This window comes from Terrapene carolina, unplaced genomic scaffold, assembly GCF_002925995.2.
Source record: "Terrapene carolina triunguis isolate 2854851 unplaced genomic scaffold, T_m_triunguis-2.0 Scaffold84, whole genome shotgun sequence".
In the NCBI taxonomy this organism is placed as follows: domain Eukaryota; kingdom Metazoa; phylum Chordata; order Testudines; family Emydidae; genus Terrapene; species Terrapene triunguis.
Window position 1 is genome coordinate 21,408,862 of NW_020664435.1, and position 22,881 is coordinate 21,431,742.

General features: G+C 41.2%; 1 protein-coding gene across 1 annotated transcript in view; it reads right to left on the minus strand.

Annotated features, from left to right (window-relative positions):
- Positions 1 to 22,881, minus strand: part of BZW2 (basic leucine zipper and W2 domains 2) — an 80,044-nt gene that overhangs the window by 9,113 nt on the left and 48,050 nt on the right. The window contains exons 6-10 of the mRNA XM_024209058.3: positions 16,399 to 16,534; positions 11,265 to 11,374; positions 9,125 to 9,295; positions 8,587 to 8,733; positions 1,651 to 1,789 (exon numbers count right to left, since the gene is read on the minus strand). Of these exons, the coding sequence (XP_024064826.1) occupies positions 1,651 to 1,789; positions 8,587 to 8,733; positions 9,125 to 9,295; positions 11,265 to 11,374; positions 16,399 to 16,534 (703 nt within the window). The remainder of the gene's footprint in view (positions 1 to 1,650; positions 1,790 to 8,586; positions 8,734 to 9,124; positions 9,296 to 11,264; positions 11,375 to 16,398; positions 16,535 to 22,881) is intronic.

The window sequence follows — 22,881 nt, forward strand, 5'->3', positions numbered from 1 at the left end:
CTCGCACACAAGAAGAAATCAAGTCTGAGCAGTTTTGGGGGCATCAGAAGATGGGGACAGTCTGGCTGTCCCAGTCCTCCTGACTATAATCACTGCTATATTCTGAATTGGGCTCAAACTTATTACTTGTTATAATTTTTCACCAGATATGTTTATGTTGCTTTTATGAGGAAATGTATATTAAAGATATTATCCATAACAACTGTACAAATAATTCTCAATAGCTTTGTTCCTCTCACATTTACATTGTTACTTATTTAAATTCATTTTAGGTCCCTTACACCACAAACTGAAGACAAATCTACTTAAACTATTTATGTTATCATTTGTGGCACTTAACTTAAATAACATGCAGAAAAGCTACAATGCTCATCCAGCATATACAGAGTGAACTAAGGATAGAACACCATCTACTGAGGATGCATGAAAGAAAATCAAATTAGAATGTTTGTGTCTTGTTAAGTCTTAATTTTTCTCAAATGGTCACATTTTCTATTTTTTAAAACTACTGGCGTCAGTTTATGTAGACATAATAAGGATGGGAATAAATATTGTTGACTCACTTATTTCTGCTTTCTGAAAACCTAGATGAATACTTTAGTCATCACTTGTGTGTGTTTTTGAAAGTATACGTGAACACACAATATGAACAAAAAAAATCTATACCCAGCATTTCTAGTCACACTGATTTTCCCCCTTCAACTATTTATAGCAAGAATGTCAGAACAAACTGCTTATCACCCACCTCTCACATGCAGTGCAAGTCTATTAGTCTCTATGACAACCTGAACTGAATAAACCTAGTAAGAAACCATCTATACTATAAAAAAAAAAAAATCCTGGAAATAATGGCTTCTCCAAGGATCTGACAGCTATGGCCTGATCCTGCTTCCATTAAAGTCAAGGCAAGATTTTCCAGGGACATCAATAGGAACAGAATAATGCCCATATAGAAGCCAAAAGACAAACCTTGATACTGTTCTTTTCAAGATGACATTGATTACCCCTCCCCTCCCCCATGATTTCATGACTCCATGATTTAGGGCCACCCAGCACCAGCATACGTTAGAGCAGGAGGAATCTGCTTTAGCTTACTGCTGGTATATGGTCCTTGACGCCAGCAGGTCTAGCAGAACTCAGGTCTACCATATCCACTCCAACACGCTAAATGCCTGTAACTTCCACCTCCCCCTCCCCACACACTTACATCATCGGTGAAGGGGTGGGCTGGTGTAAGAAGTAACTATGCCACCTCCTCCATCTCTACGGCAGTGGAGAATCTCCTTATACAGGGACAATTCTATCTCTGGCTGGTTTAAGTGGTTTCTGCACAGACCTGAGAGAACAGCCTCAGAATCTAAATACACCTCTACCTCGATATAACGTGACCCGATATAACACGAATTCGGATATAACGCAGTAAAGCAGTGCTCCAGGGGGGCGGGGTTGCGCACTCCGGTGGATCAAAGCAAGTTCAATATAACAGTTTCACCTATAACGCGGTAAGGTTTTTTGGATCCTGAGAACAGCGCTGTATCGATGTAGAGGTGTACATGCCAAACTTACTCAATATCTTAGTACAGTATGTTCCAGTAGGCACAGGACACAATGTTCACTGTACACCATACTACGGTGGATATGGACATATACCTTTGTAAAAGAGTACCACTATCTTCTGAAAGGCTTTCATAAAGTGGATGTTGTCGTAACAGTATTCCTGAACCTTCTGGAGAAGAATTAGCTCTGACTGGCCTTGGGTGCTGAACACAGCCAGCAGGGGTGCATATTGCTGAAAAAGTGGGGGAAAAGGCAAATTATTTTATATAGAAGTACTGAAAGTGAAAAATCAGACACCATTACTACAATTTAACTCCTTGTAAATTTCATCTTTGAAAAACAATCACCTAGAGAAAGACGTGGTTGCTACCAGGGCCGCCGAGAGTGGGTTTGGGCCCTGGTGAAATTTTTTTTTTCAGGCCCCCCAGCAAGGGCAGACTGGCTAAACAGGGCCGACGGCGGGGGGGAGCCAGGCCCCCTTCCGGAATTTTTTCGGGCCCCCCAGCAAGGGCAGATCGGCTAAACAGGGCCGACGAGGGGGGTGGGGTGGGAAGCTGGGCCCTGGGCCCCTTCCGGACCGCTGGGCCCCGGTAATTTGTACCAGCTTCCCCCCTCCCTCTCGTGGGCGCTGGTTGCTACATTTACACAGATTTTATTGCCAATAATATTCACTTCCATTAGTGCCATTAACACAAATATACAAAAGCTTTTGTAAAACAGTGTTGGCACACTTGCTATGAATTATTTTAATGTTTCACTTTGCTATTGAATTGTGTAAAATGAAGTTATAAGACCCATTATGTCAGAGTATTGTCATTTGTACGCTGTTTGGTACAGCCAAAAATAAGCAACTATGATGTATGATATGTTAACAATATTCTGGATGCTACATGTTGCAAAGAGAGCACTAACAACTTCACACACCGAGACCTGATGCTCCTGATAATCTGAAATCCCCATTTTCACAGTGGCTTCAGAGATCATAATAAAATCCAGTATATGAAAACCATTAACTTGAACAAACTAGCAGCATGTGACTCACCATGCTGGGGCATGAATTAGAAGTGACCTTTCCTTATGCAAAGAACACAATAGCTTTTCCTGTACACAAAATTTAACTATTTAATATAGTACACTGACAAGGTAGTAATGGTCCTTTTTATGACCTTTAACATAACAATTAAAGATCCAAAGAAAAAAGGTAGCTGCTCATAAAAGGTCAGAACTCCATTTTGTTATGGAAATACTTCTCTTCCCTTTGAAGAAGGAAGTTATGCCAGTTATGGCCTTATTTTCATCTGATCTTTCCTTCTAAGTAGTCATAATTTACCCTTCTTGCTTTCTCATTTCTTTCCCTCTCATTAGGGGGTTGTATTGTATTGAAATCAGTGGGACTACTTGCAAACTTAAACTTAAGCACATGCTTAAGTGGTTTTTCTTCAGTACTGGGGCCAGGGTACTCGGCACCTTACAGTTTTGAGTCCGAGGGGAGACAAACTTCCTCTGGTCTTCCCCACTGCCCAAATGTACATTTTCAAAGCTATTGCCTACATTATTGCCTAAATTGGTGCACATTTCATTCCTCAACATGTCCTTTTCACACCGAAGGTGTCACCTTCAATATAAATGTGTTCATATACTGAATTAAATAGCTTCACAGTGGGTCAGATCCTGAAGTTCTTACTTAATAAGGTCAACGGGAATAGGACTGAGTAAAAACTGCATAAGGACTTGGGCCAAGTACAGTAACTCCTCACTTAAAGTCGTTCCGGTTAACGTTGTTTCATTGTTACGTTGCTGATCAATTAGGGAACATGCTCGTTTAAGTTGTGCAATGCTCCCTTCAAATGTCGTTTGGCAGCCGCCTGCTTTGTCCACAGCTTGCAGGAAGAGCAGCCCGTTGCAGCTAGCTAGTGGGGGCTTGTAACCAGGGTGGACCGGCAGCCCCCCTATCAGCTCCCCACTCCCCTAAGTTCCCTGTGCAGCAGCCGCCCAGCAGGCTATCAATCGGCAATTCAGCTGTCCCTCCCCCCACTTCCATGTGCTGCTCCTGCCCTCTGCCTTGGAGCTGCTCCCAGAGACTCCTGCTTGCTGTGCAGGGGGGGAAGGGGGGTAATGTCAGGGTATCCCCATCCCCCCTGCTCCTGCACCCCACTTACCCCTTCTCCATATAGAGCAGGGAGGGGACACAGACGGAGAGAGACAGAGAGAGAGCTTGCGGCAGCAGCTGCTGTCTCAACTTCCTGATCCACTTAAAAAGACAATGCACTTAAGAGTGGGTCAGTGTACTTAAAGGGGCAGTGTGCATCTCTCTCTCTCCCCCACACGCAAGGTGTGTGTCTGTCTCTGTCTGCTATGCTGTCTCCCCTCCCTCGTGTCCGTGCTGCCTTGTGTGAGAGGCTACATTAACAACAATGTGTTAACCCATGAGGGCTCAGCCGAGTGCTAGTTCATCATTTAGCAGCAAGGCATTCCCTGGGAAATATCCCTCCCTCTTCCACCCTCTAACTTCACCACCTCAACCAAGCTTCACAATCATCATAGCTGTGAACAGTATTAAGTTGTTTGTTTAAAACATATACTGTGCGTATATCTATATAATATATAGTTTTTGGTCTGGTGAAAAAAATTTCCCTGGAACCTAACCCCCCCCCCATTTACATTAATTCTTATGGGGAAATCGGATTCACTTAACATCGTTTCGCTTAAAGTTGCATTTTTCAGGAACATAACTACAACGGTAAGCGAGGAGTTACTGTATTCAGTGTTTCTTTTGAAAATTGATTCATCAGCTATTCTCCTAGGCAGAGACACAAGCTTCACAGTCTGTAATATGAGCTTGGTAATTTGAGGTACAGTATTGTAAGGTTCTTGTTTCCAACTTTTATTTAAGTGTTGATAGAACCTCTCCCACCAAGCAACTACAAGTACAAAAAGTGCTAGAACTTAGTTAATATTAGCAAGTAAAATAGTCACTCTCCCTCAGTATACTCAAATATTTATCAACCGTGTGGTTATCATCACTTTGGTAACAACAGTGCCAACCCTGAGGTGCAAGCTTGGGGTATTGAGATCCTTCCCTCTTTGGCCCTTCAATTGTCCACCACTTGTTTAATTGGAAACAGATGTTGGGAGACGTAACAATACACGCTACATGTCTCTATTCAGTAATATCAATGGGACTCCAATATTGTCCAGAGATTAATGGTCTCCTGCTGCTACATAACTACTAAGGAGTTTATTTTAAAAATATAGCCCAAATTCTCTGTTTATAGAGGGAGACCTCGATCCTTTCACTGTTCTATCCACTCCATTCACATTTCTCTTTTACCCAATGACTGATAGGGTCAATAGATTCAACAGGTTACAGGTTTGTAGTGAAATTTTCAAACATCTAAATTACTTAGGATCTCTAGTCACATCTTCAAAAAAGTCACTTATTAGGAGCCTAAATCCCATTGCCTTTCAATCACTCAGGCTCATAAGTGAATTCTGAAAATGGGATTTACATGCTTTTGAAAATTTTGCTTCATGTTTTGTAACTTCAAGTTACCTAATAAATTCAGTCATACAAGAATCAATTACCTGGCACATTCCATTTGTAGGACTGAATTAGATATGTGGGCTGGAACAGCATTCCAGATTCACAACACCGTGTCCCACCCCCTGCAGTGTGGGGGCAGGATTAGAAAGCAGTGCAGGGACTCGGAAATACTGCAGTTTAGGACTACAGCACAGGGCTGTAGCTAGACTCCCACAGGATAATCAGAGAACTTCTGGGATAGATTGTTAAAAGTAGATTGGCAAAGAATATTACGCTGTGGAAGCTACAATCTGTTATTGGGCAACTTAACTTTGTATACCGAGTGATGGGTTCTGTGCAGGCATTTGCATCAGACTGTCAGCTGCCACTGTGGGAATAGCAAAGTCTGGCCATTTTATAAAGGTTAATAAAGAGATGAAGGAGGATTTGGGGGGTTTGGAAACAGTTTCTGAATCAATTTAATAGAGTGGTTGGTTTTTTTGGTTGGTTGGTTTTGGTTTTGAAGAAAAGCATTGGGAGGAATGGGTTTTGGAGTATTTTGCAAAGTCAAGTGGTGCGCCCAGAAATTGTCCTCAGATTGGATACAAAAATGTATAGTAAAGGATATAACATTCCTGGAATTCTTTCCCATTTTGGTAGCAGTAATATTTGGGGAATGGAGTTTGCCAAAGAAAGAGTACATTTTTGGAGTGACAACTTGGCAGTGGTACATTATCAATTGCCAGTCCTCTAGATCATCCAGGGTTATGAGGCCGGTAAGGGCATTTGTATTATATTGTTTAAATCTTAACATATGTTTTTCTGCCAAGCATGTGCCTGGGATTGATAATGGCATAGCTGATGCATTGCCTCAATTTCAGATGAACAAATTTTGGGACCTGGCACAGGCCAACAAGGAACCAGAACGGATGGCAGTAGCACTCTGGAACCTGGCCTTATGATAGCTCTCATGGTGCTCAGTAGCACCATGAAAGTTTAGGGCCTATGACAGAAGTTTTAATGATTTTGTGCAATTCCAGAGAAGGGAGTGTCTGTCAATGATATTGCTTATTCCAGAAGACCAGATATTTCAATACGTGGGGTCTCTGGCATCCCGAAGGCTGGCTGCATCTATTAGGCCTTAAGTTTGCCAGTAGTATGAATGGTTATCCAGATCCTTTTCGAAGGTTCTTAGTTCTGAGGTTTTTAGTAGAATGGTCTCAGGACACGTGCCCTATAGAGGATCCATGTCATCCCATCCCACTTCAAAAACTTAAAAATTTGGTGCAAGTTTTCTGTCAAATACACAGATGTAGACAAGAGGCAGCCTTGCTCAAGGTTGAATTCCTGATAGTGGTTTTTTTGCAGCTTTTAAAGTCAGTGAACTAGTGCCTGGGTCAGCGAGGGATACTTCAGGAAGAGCTTTAAAGTGGAGGGATTTACAGTGGGAAGAGCAATCAGTCTTCTTAACCCTGAGGTTCTCAAAAACCGATCTGTGGGGGTGAAGGGAGGTAATAATGAGTCCATAATGGTACAGGAGTGGGCCAAGGCAAGGATTTGCCCAGTAAGGGCTTGACGGACTTATACAGCACAGAGACCCACTGAAGAATGGCCCCTCTTTATTCATGATGATGGAAGGCCCCCTCCTCACAACATACCAATGGGTTACAGTTTTCAAAAAGGGGCTTACAAACCTTGGGCTCCCAGTGCAAGAATTTGGTTCCCACTTTTTCCGGATAGGGGCTGCAACAGCTACAGCCCTGCTAAGGTCAGGGGCCAAAGTGATTCAGGCAATTGGCCGATAGCATTCAAATGCATACAGGATGTATGTGAGACCACAGGTAGAGAATCAGGGCTAATTTTCTTGTATTTCCATTTTCAGAATCATGCAGACTGGCCAACTGAGCGGTGGGGTGGACTTTGTATACTGGGCACACAGGTGGAGCCTCCAAGGTATTGGGCAGTTCACAGCTGGGCCTACAGAGTGAGGCAGTCCTGAGCTGGCATGGAAGGAGAGGCAGGCTATGGGACTGGCTGACACTCCTTGTACACTCTTAGGCAGTCTGGGAGTGGACACCGAGTGCAAATATTGTTCACTTCAGTTAAAAAAAAAAAGAAAAAAAAGGAAGGAAAGAATCTGACATTCTGGAAACCTAGAGAGGGAGGTGAGAAGGCAGCCAAGCATGTTGTGTGGATCAGCAGGGAGCCGACCCACTCTTTCCTGTACTGTACTATTTGTTGCCAGGTACTCCCAGATATTTTAAGTGAATAAAGCTGTAGCCTAATTAAACCATGGCCATGGGCTCCTGTCCTTCTTCCAGCATGGACAGACAATGTGCTGTTCTGGGTTGAGACAGTGAGTTTAGGTCAATGTACATATCAACAGGCCAAGCCTGCAAACTTTGCACAGGCATGAGGTCCCACTGGTCTCAATGGAACTACTCCCATAAGTAAGGACTTCTTCTGAGAGTAAATTTTGCAGGACTGTATTACAAGACAACAATATTTGTACATCACAATGTACTGAAAAACAACTTGTCTATTTATTTATTTCCAATATTAATATTCTGAAAGTTGTCCCTTAACACACGAGCTGCATTATGAATACTACACCCCATGTTAAAAAAACAAAACAAAACAAAAAAAACCTGACCTCATAGATGCAATGCTACAACTATGAACTAAGTGATTAAACCAGTCACCCCCACAAAGTGATAAATAAAGTCACTGCTGGAACTCCAAAATGCATCTTCCTGCTGGAAGAGAATTGTGTTGAGTTTTTCTTCCCATCTGGTTCCACAGCTGGAAAAGGCTCCATGACCAGCATGCAAGGTGCAGAACCTATGTGGGATGCAGGACCCCAAGCAGCCACATGCTTTGTGTATGCTGAATACAAACCTTAGGAGAAGGAACTGAGGAAGAAGGGACAGCAGTAGTGGGCAACCAACATTAGAGATTTGGAAAGGTAAGAGGCATTGTGTGCAAAGCACAGATCCATGTCATCATACACGAAACTGGAAGTTCAGCAATTTCCCAACCATCACTCAAAATATGCTGGTCTTAAAAGACTGGTGATCATAGTCTCACACTCAGAGTTTACAAGTTCATCAGAACTCTTCAGTGGAATTATGCTCTCCTCCCCAATTCAAGTGCCTGACATTTATTTTACAGTTCTTCCCAATTCAGTTGGGGAGTACTAGCCATAATATTGTTGGTGGGTTTTTTTAAAATGCCTCTGAATACTTTTCAGCCACATTGTAAAGTGTTTGTATCCTTATGAGGTCACCTTCTCTTCTTCAGTACTTTGGCCAAAAGCGCTGACTGTCACCATACAGCAGGCACAGGGCATTATTCCCCATATATGCAAGATGTTGTTCTAATACTTAATATCAATGTCACACCAGGTTCTATGCCTTCCAGATTTAAACGTCAAAAAAAAGTTTACTGACACCTGTGGAGTATTTTCTTGTTGTTTACAACCCTGGCACATGCACACGCATACACACCTTTAGATGTTTAAGTGCTTGTTCTGCAACCAGCTCTTCCTTCTTGTTCCATTCAACAGCATTCATTATACAGGTCCACAGGAGTCCAATCACTGCAGGCTCTGGCAGATCATTTCTCTTCATTTCCTCTTTTACGTAAAGCACTACCTGGTGGAAGAAAGAAACTTCCCACAATAGTTTGTACAGTTAGTGTATTTATAGTTCAGAATTTTATCCAAGGTATGGATTATAACAGACAACAAAAGTGGAATTAACTGCAATCATGTATGGAATGGTTTTTCCTTAAAATGTCCTACAGAGTAAAACTTGTTCATTTTTCAAGTCTTTATGTACAATGTAAAACTAAAATAATTCTAGCACCATTCTTGATGACACAGAAGCCCTGTGATTATGTTTTTGTGCAGAATTAAATAATTCTAAGATGGCTAGAGGAAGCCTGTGGGGGTATACACATTTCCCTATAGTCACTGTTCGTTTAAGTCTTTGCCTAATTGGGTAACAGTATAAATATAAAAAAATAAAAAAACCCTCTCCCCACCTCTTTAATTGGGCATTCCTGAGACAGACGTTCCTGTAGTTCTTTTTGAAGTTCTTTACGAGTCCCCAGTGACTGCTGGACTCGGAGGAAATCTGAGAGCTCTTTTAGCCCTGCATCCGTGAAGTACTTAGCAAAATGCTCCACGTTCTGCCGATTGGCTGGAAATAGTTCCTAGAAGGCAGAGAATGCTTCTGTGTTAAATAAACTACCAAGAATGCTTATGGTGAGGAAGGAGAACTGGTTAAAAATTAACATAGGGACCTCAAATTGAAGATGAAAAAACGTAACTGGCAATGGACTTAAAAGAAAATTAATGTTTGCATTTTCAGTGGAGAAACCACCTTAATTTTTATATTGGCTTATTTTAGAGATGGTTAGAGAGAGAACACTACAACTCTTAAGGTTATATACAAAGAAAAGACAAGTAATTTACAAATTAATATTAAGTCTGCATATTCATAAAAAAAACCTTGAGTTTAGGATAACATTTCAAAACAAAATTATCAGAGACATTATACAGAATGAGAAAGAAGCTCTCTTCCTCCCCCACCCCACCCAGTTCCAGAAGCCTTGTGTACTAGAGTGAGCACAAATGTAGACCATAAAGCCATCATGCTAAGATCAGTGACCATGACCACAAAGCATTTCTACATATTTACATTTTGAGAGAATATATCAGTGTGTTATTTACCATATACTGCACAAAGGCAAATAGGAATATTTCTGAGAGCCATCCAACAAATAGGGAAAATTACTGCATTTAATAGACAGCACACCATTAAAATAACTCATTCACAGGGGTGGCATCATTCAGCCCATATAATTCACAGCAATAGCAGACCTGTGAATTCTGAGACTCAAACTATGAAAAAAAAACAGATGGCAACTTCCAGGTCTGCTACTACAACTAGCACCTCATCTTGTCAGGGACACGATGGCAGTTATTTACACACCAGTTCCCAGTGTCTGAAAGAATGATTCATGATCTGGAAAACAGGCCTTACAACAGACACTAAAGGAGCACACTCTATTTACTTATCTATCTTGGTCTACAAGTACCTACACAGGAGATATCATTTGATACTGAAGCCTTTTAATCTAGCAGACAATAGCATTATACATTCCAGTGGCTAAAAGCTGAAGATAGCAACGTTCAAACTGGAAATAATACAGAAAAAAATTATTTTATTTTTTAACTATGTCGGTAATTATTTATTGGAACAGATTTCCAAGATATATGGTACATTTTTCAATCATTTGGACTTTTTAAAATCAAGATTTGAGGTCTTTACAGAAAGATATGCTCTAGTTTAGTTGCATATTGGGCTAGAAGCAGGTATTACTGGGTGAAACTCTCTGGTCTGTGTTATGCAGAAAGTCAGATTTATAATCCATCTTTATAATCTATGAATCTAGGAGTCTTCAGGCAAATGCAAGAAGAGACCTGCACATTAGACAGAAAGAACCTACTATTTCTTCCCAGGAACCCACAATTCTCAACACTTCAGGCTGTTGCTATGATCCAAGAATTATATGCATGAACCGCAAGGCCATTGGCCTGACCACACACTGCTCCTAGTGGTTCTGCAGCTATCATTTTAGAACCACTGACTCTACCAAAATGCTTAGTCTTGTATTCACTTTATGATGATATCCCAACACTATTTCACAAATTTTATTTTAAATTATAGAGCAATAATTCATTTTCAAGAGTATAATAATTTCATAAACCACTGTTGCTTCACTCATGGTTTTGTGTAACTACAAACTACGTCAATAAAATAAAAGCCCCAAATACACACATACTTGTTATTTATACTCTGTTACCAGAGTTTCAGTGGACAGTAACAAATAAAAGTTAATTAATTCTCTGGCTTCTTAAACTATATTCTTCAGTCTTCCAGAAGGCTTTCTGACATGGAAAAACAAAAGTGGATTGGAAAAAAATTACAGGACCTGATGCTTTAACAATGATGCAGGGACAGTAGCTCTAACATTATTGATGTGATTCAAAATATGTCAATTTTTTTTGGGGAGCATTAGTGGGAATTAACATTTATGACAAAGTAGCATCTGCCTTATATATCCTCCTCTTCCTAAAACAAACAACAAAAACTCCCAGAAAATACATGGTACTTACTAGCAATCGCTTGTCTAAACTGGCTTTTCTTAAAGAGGAGGTAACTGAATTGGCATCTTTTTCTGCCATCCATGATTTGAAAAGCTTTACAGCAAAAGATGCCGCAATTCCTATTTAAGAAAATAAAGTAAACAAGAACACACACTTCAGCAACTTTTTGAATGAATTAGCAATGCTTAAGAGATTTAACAAACTAGGTAGAAAGCAAGATTATTTGTTCTCTGGATTCTTTGTCAAAGATAATAAGCATTTACAGTTTGTGTTTAGATTATTTTTATTTTAAATGCAATTTTATTTTTCTGAATTACTCTGCAAAGTTCACAAGTACTTTCAAACATGCTGTTTTTCTATCTGCATTGGGCCATTCAGATTTCCCCCATTGTTTTCCTTGGAATTGGTCTTGTTTTCATTTATAGAATATGTCAATGATTAAAAAAAAACAAATTAAATTTTGACAGATTTAGATAGAGAATCAGTTTAAGTAGAAGGATACTTCACTGTCTAAATAATTTGAAAGAAATTAAAATATGCACTGGAGGAAACCTGATGAAAACCCTCCAGAGTTATACAGTAGTGCTTTATTATCATAAACCAAACAACACTACTTCCTTTGTACATCGTTTAGCTTAGTGTAAGGAAAAAATATAGAGTATGTATTATTTTTTCTTCTGTGTTCCTGTATCTAGAATCACCATGGGATTGTAGCTATTCAAAACACTTATGTAATAAAATATCTTAAAGTAGGAGTGCATTCTCTTTGAAATTGCATAGGTTTTTTACAGGTAACTTTAATGACCTTTTTTTGTTCTGTGTTTGCACAATGCCTAGCACAATGGGGTTCTGGTCCATGACTACAGCTCCTGGGTGCTAACATCATAAAAACAAACAACAGCTGCCCCACCCTGTTCCCAGGTATTCATCATCTTCTCCCTCACCTCAAAATCATCCGGTTTTAAAATGAAAATAGGACATAGCTAGGTAGGAAGCGAGCATGACTTAGTTGTTCTTTGCTAATTTACAGATGCTCATTTTCTCTCTTTTCATTTGTAGCAAATCATAAACTATCTTCTGAAAAGATTATTCCCTGAGCATCCCCAAAGAGAAAAATAACATGCATGATTTTCAATGACATTGCTATGGCAGTTTTTCCAATCTTGCTTAGTGGAATGTTGGCTGTGGGGCATGAGCATGAGACAAGTGCTAAATGGAACTGCAAATGCTCAACACCTCTCAGCATCAGGCCTAAAACTTTTTACTTTGCATTTTACTTTTATATTTGTGTGTCAAGTTGAAACTGACATGAAGCAAAAATACAGTTACATAGCCTCTGACTATTCAGCAGTGAGAAAGAGTGTGTTTGACTAACACAAGATTTAAAGAACAATGCATGCCTATGATTATGTATCTGCAAAATAGTTCATTTTTAACCACAGCTCACTCTACCAAAGTTTAAAAAAATTATGCATTCCAAATCTATAACTGAATTTGTATAAAAGACAACGCAAGTCATTTATAGTTAGAATTCATTATACACAGTCTATATCAGAGGTGGGCAAACTACGGCCCGCAGGACCATCCTGCCCTGGCCCAGGAGGCTAGCCCCCGGCCCTTCCCCCGCTACCCCCCCCCACCCCCCGCAGCCTCAGCTCGCTCGCTCCGCCGCCGGCACAATGCTCTGGGCGGCGGGGCTGTGAGATCCTGGGGCAGTGCAGCTGCAGAGCCCAGCCTGACCCGGTCTCTGTGCTGCGTGGTGGCGGTGGTGGCTGTAGCGCCGCCAGCCACCAGTGCTCCAGGCAGCACAGTAAGGGGGCAGGGAGCAGGGGGGTTGGATAGAGGGCAGGGGAGTTAGGGGTGGTGGTGTGGATAGGGGTTGGGGAGGTTGTGGGGGGAAACAGGGGGTTGATTGGGGGCAGGGGTCCCGGGGGAGCCATCTGGAATGAGAGGAGAGGTTGGATGGGGCGGCGGGGATCTGGGGGCAGTCAGGGGACAGGGAGCGGGGGTGTGTGGATAGGGCTGGGGTCCGGGGGGGGGGCGGCAGATAGGAGGTGGGGGCCGGGCCACGACCCCCTCCCCAACCGGCCCTCCATACAATTTATGAAACCCGATGCAGTCCTCAGGCCAAAAAGTTTGCCTGCCCCTGGTCTATATACATACCACTCGCTATACAATACAACATTCTAGTAAACTCAGGTGAGGAAAACATTCCACTTTGTTACCATAAGGACTTTTCATACAGCAATGCCTTTTGGCATAGCTATTGCTTTAAACACATCTTTTCTACTGAAAGTCTGATACCTCACAGCAGCTACTTGGGCCACATGATACTTCATTGTATGGAACAGATCAATAGTGTGCAACAGCAAAAGGCTGACTGGCTGCAAAAAGCAACAGAAAAAACATGGAAGTTTTTGGGCAAATATATGCCAAGAACCAAAAGCACTAGGAATAAGTAAGGAGCTGTCAAAAGTTTAAAATGCCTAAGAATATGGGTTCATAATGTAAGGTTTTTTGCTCTGGATTTATGCAGGGCATAAAAATTGTATCCTTCAACATTAATTTAAAATTCAGCATTTGTAGTTCAAGGTAAAAATAAATCCTAAGCTTTTATGTTTCCAGATGCCTCTTGTGTTCCTGTAACTAACACAGGCTGTCATTTAAAAGCACTTCAGGCCATTACTCTAAAACATAGATTAGTGCTTTTGTTTGAATTTTCTGCTAGATTTATTCCCATTGTGAAAGTTGTGGGTGATGGCAGAGCAGGGCTGCAGCTGTGGCCTTTCTTTCTGTGGCATTTAGAAAATAAATGTGATGAGGGTTAGCATGCTGTAAAGGAGAACATGTTCCACTCAGAGCTGCTTTGAACAGTTGCAATACATTGCAGTGAACACTGATTCATTCAAAAAAATACTTTTGTAAAAAAAAAAAAAAGTACAACATTGCTAATATGTGTATGAGTTATGATAGGAAACCCACATTCACAGAGAAACAAATGTGAAAAAAAAAGCATCTTGAAAAATATTAAGTCTCCAAAGCAGAAGAAATATCACAATGCACCATAAGATTGAAAGAACAGTTACTTACCCTACATTGGCTGTGGTTCTCCAAGGTGATGTAACACTATGGATCCCATTGTAGGTGCATGAGAGTTCAGATTTTTTTAATAGGAGTGTCCACCGGGGTCACATATGTGCACTGTACCTCTTTGTGCTCCCATGCAAGGACAAAAAGGGCAGAGTGGCCGTGACCTTCCTTCATATATCAAAGACTTTGTTTGCTGAGGAATCAAAGTGGCGATGGCGGGCAGGTCTGGGAATCCACACTAACACCTCTTTGAAGAACATCATTACTACAGGGTAACTTCTTTCTTCTTCGAGTATGGGTCTGTGTTGATCCACTCAGGATGGTGGGAAATGAGGAATTTCAGCTGTATCTAACAGTGATTGAAGTATTGCTCTCCTGAAGTTGGCCTTACAGCTAAGTCCAAGGCATAGCATTTGAGAAAGGTCAGTGGGCTGCTCCATGTTGCAGCCTTTATGTTTTATGGTAAAGGTACACCAACCAGATGGTAACACAGCGAGATGTATTGGGTTACAGACAGTGCCCTTAATAGAGATGAACAAAAGGTTGGCCTGCTTTAAATGCAATAAGTAGCCAAGGATCTTGGTATTGGGGCCTGGACAGGGTCCAGACCATGTTGGACTGCCCTTATTGAGAACCTTTTCTATTTAGAAAGTTTTTCAGGTGGATGTTTTTCTCTCTGTATCAGGATTTCCTTGACCTATAGGGAGCAGTCCCTGTCCATGGTACTCAGCCAGCCAACAGCCATGCTACCAAATGCGGTGACTATGGGTCTGGGTGGAGCATCTGGCCATGGGGCTGAGAGATCAGGTCTGGACAGTCTGGGAGCTGGATCCGGGACTGATGGTCATCTGTAATAGGTACATCAGCCAAAACTGCCTCAGCCAATATAAGCTAAAAGAATAACCTTTTGATCTTGGAAATCACTCTGGGTATCAAGGGAATCAGAGACAGGCATAGAGCAGGCCTCCCTTACACTTCATCTGGCAATAATCCTACAGTTAGACCCCATCTGGAGCAAAAGTTCTCACACTTGGCATTGTCTCTGGTAACAAACAAGTATTATGGAGGTTCCCTAATGACGGAATATCTGCAGGGACCATTCATGATTTGTCATGGGTTACCTGCTCAGGAAGTCTGCTGGCTGATGCTGACTGCCAGGTGAGCTGCACCTCCATAGACTCGTGAGTCCTTGAGGAGAAGGATTTGCATACCAAGCACCTATCTACCAGGGATGTCTCTCTCCCCCAGACAGAACAGGCAACAATTATGCTCATCAATCAGGGGGATGAGTCAGTCACAGGTAAGGCAGGGTTTAAACCCTGAGGGTTTAGCGCAGTGGTCCCCAGTCTTTTTATGTCATGAGCCCACCCTTACCCATAATGGACTTTGTCCACGTCCCCCCGGGAGCTCTGGCCAGGAGTGGGGCCAGAGCCCCAGCCTGGGCTGGAGCCGGGGCTGGGGCCGGGAGCGGAGCTGCAGCTAGAACTGTAGCTGGAGTCATCTGGGTCTGGAGCTGTGGTCAGGGGTTGAGGCTGGAGCTGTGGCTGGGGAGTGCTGGGGGCAGAGCGGAGCTGGGTGGTGCTCCCTCCTCCTCCCCCCGCCTCCCAAGGACTGGCCCGGGCCCCACTGTCCCCCCTCAAATGTTCCTCCATGCCTCCTTAAGAGGGGCACACCCCACAGATTGGGAACCACTTGTTTAGAGTCTGCCATGATGGTTGGCGTGAGGTGTCTCACCCTGCTGTGCAGGGCTAGCTTTTCTTTTTTTTTGGAAGGGGGAGGCATTATTAATGTATGTTATTTGCAGTGTAGTTGTTGCTGTGATGGTCCCAGGATATCAGAGACCCCAACTTTTCACCTGAAGAAGAGCTCTGTGGAGTTCAAAAGTTTGTCTCTTTCACCAACAGAAGTTAGCACATTAAAAAGATATTACATTAATATTCGAGACAAGGTGGGTGAAGTATGTGCTACAAAATACATTTCTCCCGAAAGCTATTAAAGCTAAAATCAGAAAAAAAACATTAAAAATAAAAAGCATGCCACACAAAACATTTACCTTCTTTGACAATGTTGTCAGTGAAAAGGCTTGTCAATATGAGGGCAGGAAGTGTTCCATTGGCTAACAGGATCCCAGTGAGCATTGCCAACTTTGTCTGCTCTGTTTCAGAAAAGGCTTTAAGGAACAACAGGAGCTGTGGATCAGATCAGACAAACAGGTATATCTGAGCCATTATACAGTTACCACAGAGAATGACAATGTGTCGTAAAGAACATTAAGGGTCAGATTATGAACCCCTTACTTCTCAAAGAGTCCCATTGAAGTCAATGGGAATGCTAGTGGAGTGAAGTGCTACTCACCAGAACCATAACAGAATCTGACCTGAAGAGTTTAGCACCAGACATTGCCACACTTACAGGAAATGCAATTACAACAGATTTCTCTCTGAGCGGAAATTCAAAATAATTTCTTAATTTAAGCAATACTGATATTCTTGATAAAGCTGACAAAGGGGTGTGGGCTCTGGGAGGGAGTTTGGGTGCGGGAAGGGGTGCAAACTCTGGGAGGGAGTTTGGGTGTGGTGTGCAGGCTCTGGACTGGGGCAGGTGGTTGGGGTGCGGGAGGGGGTGAGGGGTGTGGGCTCCGGATGGGCAACACTTCCCTTGGGTGGCTCCCGAAAGCGACCAGCACATCTGTCTGGCAGCAGCTCCTAGGCGGGGCGGCCAGGGTGTCTCTGCACACTGCCCCTGCCCCCAGGGGTCCGCAGACCCTAGTTTGAGAAACGCTGCCATAGATCATCTCACTGAAGAATATAAAATCACTCACAGGGTAAGGCACTACCTCACTTGAGTAAGAGTGACAGATCTGTCCTTCAGCGTTTAAAGTCAAGGATGGTTTCTCATTAAGGACCTGATCCATAGACGATTGAAGTCAATGGGATGCTTTTAGCAGAGTCTTTCTATTGACTTCATTTGGCTAATCAGAGTCTTTCCACTGATGACTTCAATGGGATTTGGATCAGGCCCTACAGTTGCAATTCCTTTACCGACTCATCAAAAGTATCAAGCATGCTAAGAGAACACAGAAATATGAGAGCTTCTAGTTCTCCCTATGGAGACTGGGGGCAGGGAATGCAATTACAACAGATTCTCTCTTAGCTGAACTTCAAAATAATTTCTTAACTTAAGCAATACTGATATTCTTGATAAAGCTGACAAAGGAAATGCAGGAATGTAAGCTGCTGCTGCTGAGACCTCATCATTCCCAGTACTAATTACAGTAAGGCAGCAAATTGGTTTGAGAAGAAAATACAAGCTTCCCTGCTGTGTGAAGCAAAAGAAAATTTGACCTGTTCAGAGAAAATACAGTCAAGTTTACATCTCTTGGGTCTCTAAAAATTACTGTTTATTATCAGGTGGTTTCAGATATGCAATTACAAACCCTTTGTGTGACCTGGAGTCCAAGTACTGTATAAACCTATCTGGGTGTTACATTTACTTTTAATTTCCTTTAACGTACTTCCCCATTTTATATATGAATATTTTTCATTTTGTTTAATTTTACTATGCAGTTTATCATCTCCCATCCAAGCTGTGCAAAATAACTTCTTCCCAGGGCAAAACATGTCATTTTTGTTAAACCAGACGGTTTGGGGGGAAAGGAGTGGCTAAAAACAGTTCCTACCAATGGAAAACTCACTTCCTGCAAAATATAGATTCCATCAGAAGCAAGTTCATTCAGCAGGAGAAAAAACAAGAATTTAGGATATCATTATCGATTTATAAAAATACTGGCATTTCTCTAACTCCTCTTCATCTCCAGCTACCAACCCTTGACCCTACTCCTTACCGCTGTCATGGCCCTTTCTCCCCCATTGATACAGTACATACAGCCTGTGGAGATAGCCACTGAAGTGATAAAGAGCAGCCCACACTAGCATGCACATTTTCTTATCCTATCTCCAAATCAGGGGCATTACCTCTTAAATGTATCTGATATCCATGTGACTAAAGCAGAATACCAAGTTTGCTCCTGTACCTTCCTGCTGACAATAAATTCATTGTCACCCTCGCCAAGAAGTTTCCTGTTAAATATAAGCTGTCTCAATATAGTGACATTTTAAAATTCAAGATCACTCGTAAAATATGGTTTTTAAAAAGCCATCATGTCTTGCAAATAACTAAGCTCAAAAATGAAGCTCTCCTCATTCACACCGTAGTGATTATGTAATATAGCTTGAAATTATAGTTTGCACAGGCCCTAAATGCTTCAACCAAAGGAAATCCATCATCTGGCTTTTTAGCAGGCATCTGCCAATTGCTTGCACCATGCTATTTTTGCTTAAAAGAAATATGAATTGAAAACAAAATCTCAAGTGTAATTTTATTCTTTCTGCCAAATTGTGACTCAAACAGAAAACATAAGAAAATCTGGGATGAAGAGGTCTAGAAGATTTATAAATATATGGGTGAGAAAATACTTGGCTATGCTGTTTTTTCCAAAGAAGGTCCAGACTGATTCCAGCTTAACACGGCAGCTAATTGGTTAGCAGGAAAAGTTATTTAAAGAACGTTATCAAAACCAATAGATCCAGGTCAGGGAAAAATGGGATTTATATTTTATAGTACCGATCTAAAATGTGCATTTTAATTGCCTTTGTTTAATCTACTGTAACCGTGAATTATGATTAATAGCCACAGGAACACTGACATCCAGGAGACCTATTAATATTCTTTATATAGAGCTCAAAGTGTTCAGACTGTAAGCACGCAGGGAAATGCCAATGGTAAAATAATGGCCAGGGTCAAAACTCTCAAGAGCCAGAACATTTAGTGTGAAAGCTGAAATCTATTTTTAAAATATTCCAGTGTAATGCCAGTACAAATTATTTGACTGATGGCCGTGGGGACCTAAGTCTTCTTTATCCAAGCCTATAAATGTGCTACCTGAAATGTGACCTGGAGACAGTGAAAGTAATTCAGACCTTCCAGTTTGAGACTGCCAGCAAAGTTGTTAGTAAGAGGGCGGCATCTTTAGTTTCCCCCTACAGTTATTTTCTTTTCCTGCTACATCACCCATCTCTTTGGTCCCCATTTTGGCAAATAAATAAGAAGGATTACGTACACCTATTGGTAGCCAAATTGAGTGCATTCACTATTTTAGCACTTCAAACCAGTATTAATTTTTGACCATCCTACTCTTGATGTGCCGCTTGCATTGTTGTGTATGTGACCCATAAAAATCCCTGGGACAAATTCAATGATGTTGCACCCATTCACATCAGGTCTGAATTCTGGGCAAAAAGCTGCTATTTTTAAAGCCACTACTACTGGCAGCAGAGTTCTACACTCCTATAGGCTGCACAGAGAGGGAGATTATAAAGGGAACAGAAATCTCTTCAACTACCAAAGCACTAATAATAATAGGAACACATTGGTATTATTCAGAAACACTTTTTCACAAACATATGAAAAATGACACAGGGAAAAAACTTTATTACATCTTTATTACAAACTTTATTACAACTTTATTACATATTACAGGGGGGAGGGATAGCTCAGTGGTTTGAGCATTGGCCTGCTAAACCCAGGGTTGTGAGTTCAATCCTTGAGGGGGCCACTTGGGGATCTGGGCAAAATCAGTACTTGGTCCTGCTAGTGAAGGCAGGGGGCTGGACTCGATGACCTTTCAAGGTCCCTTCCAGTTCTAGGAGATGGGATATCTCCATTAATTATTATTATTATTATTATTATCTCTTTCCATAGGAAAAAAAAAATCACATAATGGTATTAAAAACCTACACCATTAACATTTATCAATCCTTCTGAATTTCAGAAATCTACAAATTGAACTTTAGCATTTCTTTAAAGGTTATTGCAAGATCTGAAGTCACATAATAGTGTTTAAGGTGTTTCCTGTTTCTTCTCAGACTCCACCCCCAACCAAAATTTCTTCTTACAAAAGGTCTTTTGGGACAGGTTCTAATTAAAAAGTTCTTTAAGTTTATTACATTTCAATATAATATCTTTGGGGCAGGGACCTTGCCTTCCTGCCTGCAAATGTCTAATATACTGTTGATGCTATAAGAATATTTGAACTAATAAAGTTTAAAAAAAGATAGCTCTGAGAAGCTTATGTACAGGATCATTTTCTTAGTTCCAGGGTATTATTATACAATCCTCATTTAGTTGCAAAATGCAGCCTTAATTAAGTATTAAGGAAAAACTTCAAAATCTTTAATTAACCCACTTAGGAACAATTAAAAAACCAAGATATTCAGATCTAAGCTGTTATTACAGATTTTCATTGCTGATTACTTTAAGAGCTCTTCCTTTACTAACACTGTTACTAACCTCTGTTGGGGAGTCACAAAATGCCCAAGTTATTTCAGAATAGTTCTGAACCTCCCACTGGGTTCTAAGTAGTTTATAACCTACTGATAGCATCGCTTGTCTATTACTGCATTTGGTTCTGAATGCAAATTGGTTCCCAATATGAAAATAAGAAGTATGACTGACTCCAGTACTATATTCGTAGCACATCTAAAACTCCTACTTATTTCAGTGGGAGTTTTAAGTGCATAATGGACCCAGGATCAGGTCTATTGTGCTGTGTTACAAAACATTTTAAATTTTTCTTTGTTTTTTTTAAACCTAAAGTGAAGTTCTGTGCAGTACAAGATATCCACACATATCCTATGTAAACAAAAAGGTATATGGACTTCTCTTGTAATCTGGAAAAGGTTGAGAAGACTAAATGCCTCCATCCACCTACAAAGTGCAGTTATTCCTGAATAACCCCACTTCCTGAAGTGTGTTATTGCTTTAAAATTCACAGAATTGTTTTAAAAATACTTGTCAGCATTGCAAAATAAAGCACTTTACATATCCACAGAGAAGCACAGCAAGCTTCCTACAATATCCCATGATTGTGTCCGTTCTGTTCTGCACAGCATCTTATGCCTAATCCATATTTGATCTCTCAGCAAGCCACCTTTCTGGTATCCTTCTACATAGTTTCAAGCAATTACTTTCATTAGGGAAAAAGGAAAAATGACCAAAGTTCCTTGTACCATATCTCACTACTTGCACATACTCCTGTACACCTCATTGACATTTACCGGTGCAGGTACAAAAATCTACACATTTGCCCTTAAGCATGATGTTTATAATGGAGAAAAATATATTTCCTTAGCCTTGAAAAAAGTTATGTAAGATAGCCAGCAAGTAGAATGCTGCAAGGCTGAACCATTTATATCTACTGTATATTTATATAAAGATATATATATTATATATCTACTAGATATCTTTGATTATGCTTTACTGATAGATACAAGAACATCAGGCTAATGCATGTACATGCATATGGGGCTAATCCTGTTTGTTTTATACAGGAGTTGTCCCGCTGACTTCAGTAGGAATCCCTACATGAGTAAAATGAGCAGGATTTGGCCTCGAGTGCTTTCCTAGGATTCCTCAGATTCCTAGGCATTACCTTAACTGTAGTAAGTTAACTTAGGCTTATACCACAACTTCAACAACCATCACCTGTCCATTAAACTCTCTATGGAACACTCCCACACTAGCATCAACTTCCTGGACGCCGTGATCAGCTTCAGTAATGGAACCCTACAGACAACTATACACAAGAAACCCATGGATCACCACACCTACCTTCATAGATCTAGTAACTACCCCAACACACAAAGAAATCTGTTATCTACAGCCGGGCCCTCAGATACCACATAATATGCTCCGAAGAGGAAGTCTGGGATATACACTTTAAAACACTTAGAACCACCTTCACCAAACAAGGACAGTCTGCCAGAGAAGTAGATCACATCATGGAATAGGCCATCCAAATACCCCGAGAGAACCTACTTCAATACGGAAATAAAACCCCTCTGACTGCACACCCTTAGTTATCTACCATCCCACACTGGAACCCATACAGGGTATCATCAAACAACTACAACCCGTACTTGATGGGGACCCCATCCTGAAAGAAATATTTCCTGAACCCCTCTTCTGGCCTTTAAACAACTTCCCACCTCTCCAAGCTCATCAGAAGCAAGCTCCCCACAGACTAGGACACACTAACTCGAAACAGTGCCAGACCTGCCAGAACAACAGATGCAAAACTTGCAGACATATTTTCAACACTACAATGATCAACACCTCTCACCTTTCAAGATCTCTGGGTCCTACACATGCCTATCACAACATGTGGTGTACCTCATACAGTGCACTAAATGCCTGAACAACAACTATGATAAAATAATAATAAAATGATAAAAGACAAAAAACACCACAAACTGTGGGTGAACACTTTTCACAAAGCAATCATTCTATAGTGGACCTATCAGTCCTCATCCTCAAAGGAAACCTGCACAACACTTTCAAAATACGTGCCTGAGAGCTTAAATTCATAACTTTGCTAGACACTAAAAATCATGGACTGAAAAGAGATACTGGATTTATGGCTTATTACAACAATCTGTAACCCACAAACAATCCCACTCTTCCTCCCCTGCCTTCTTCC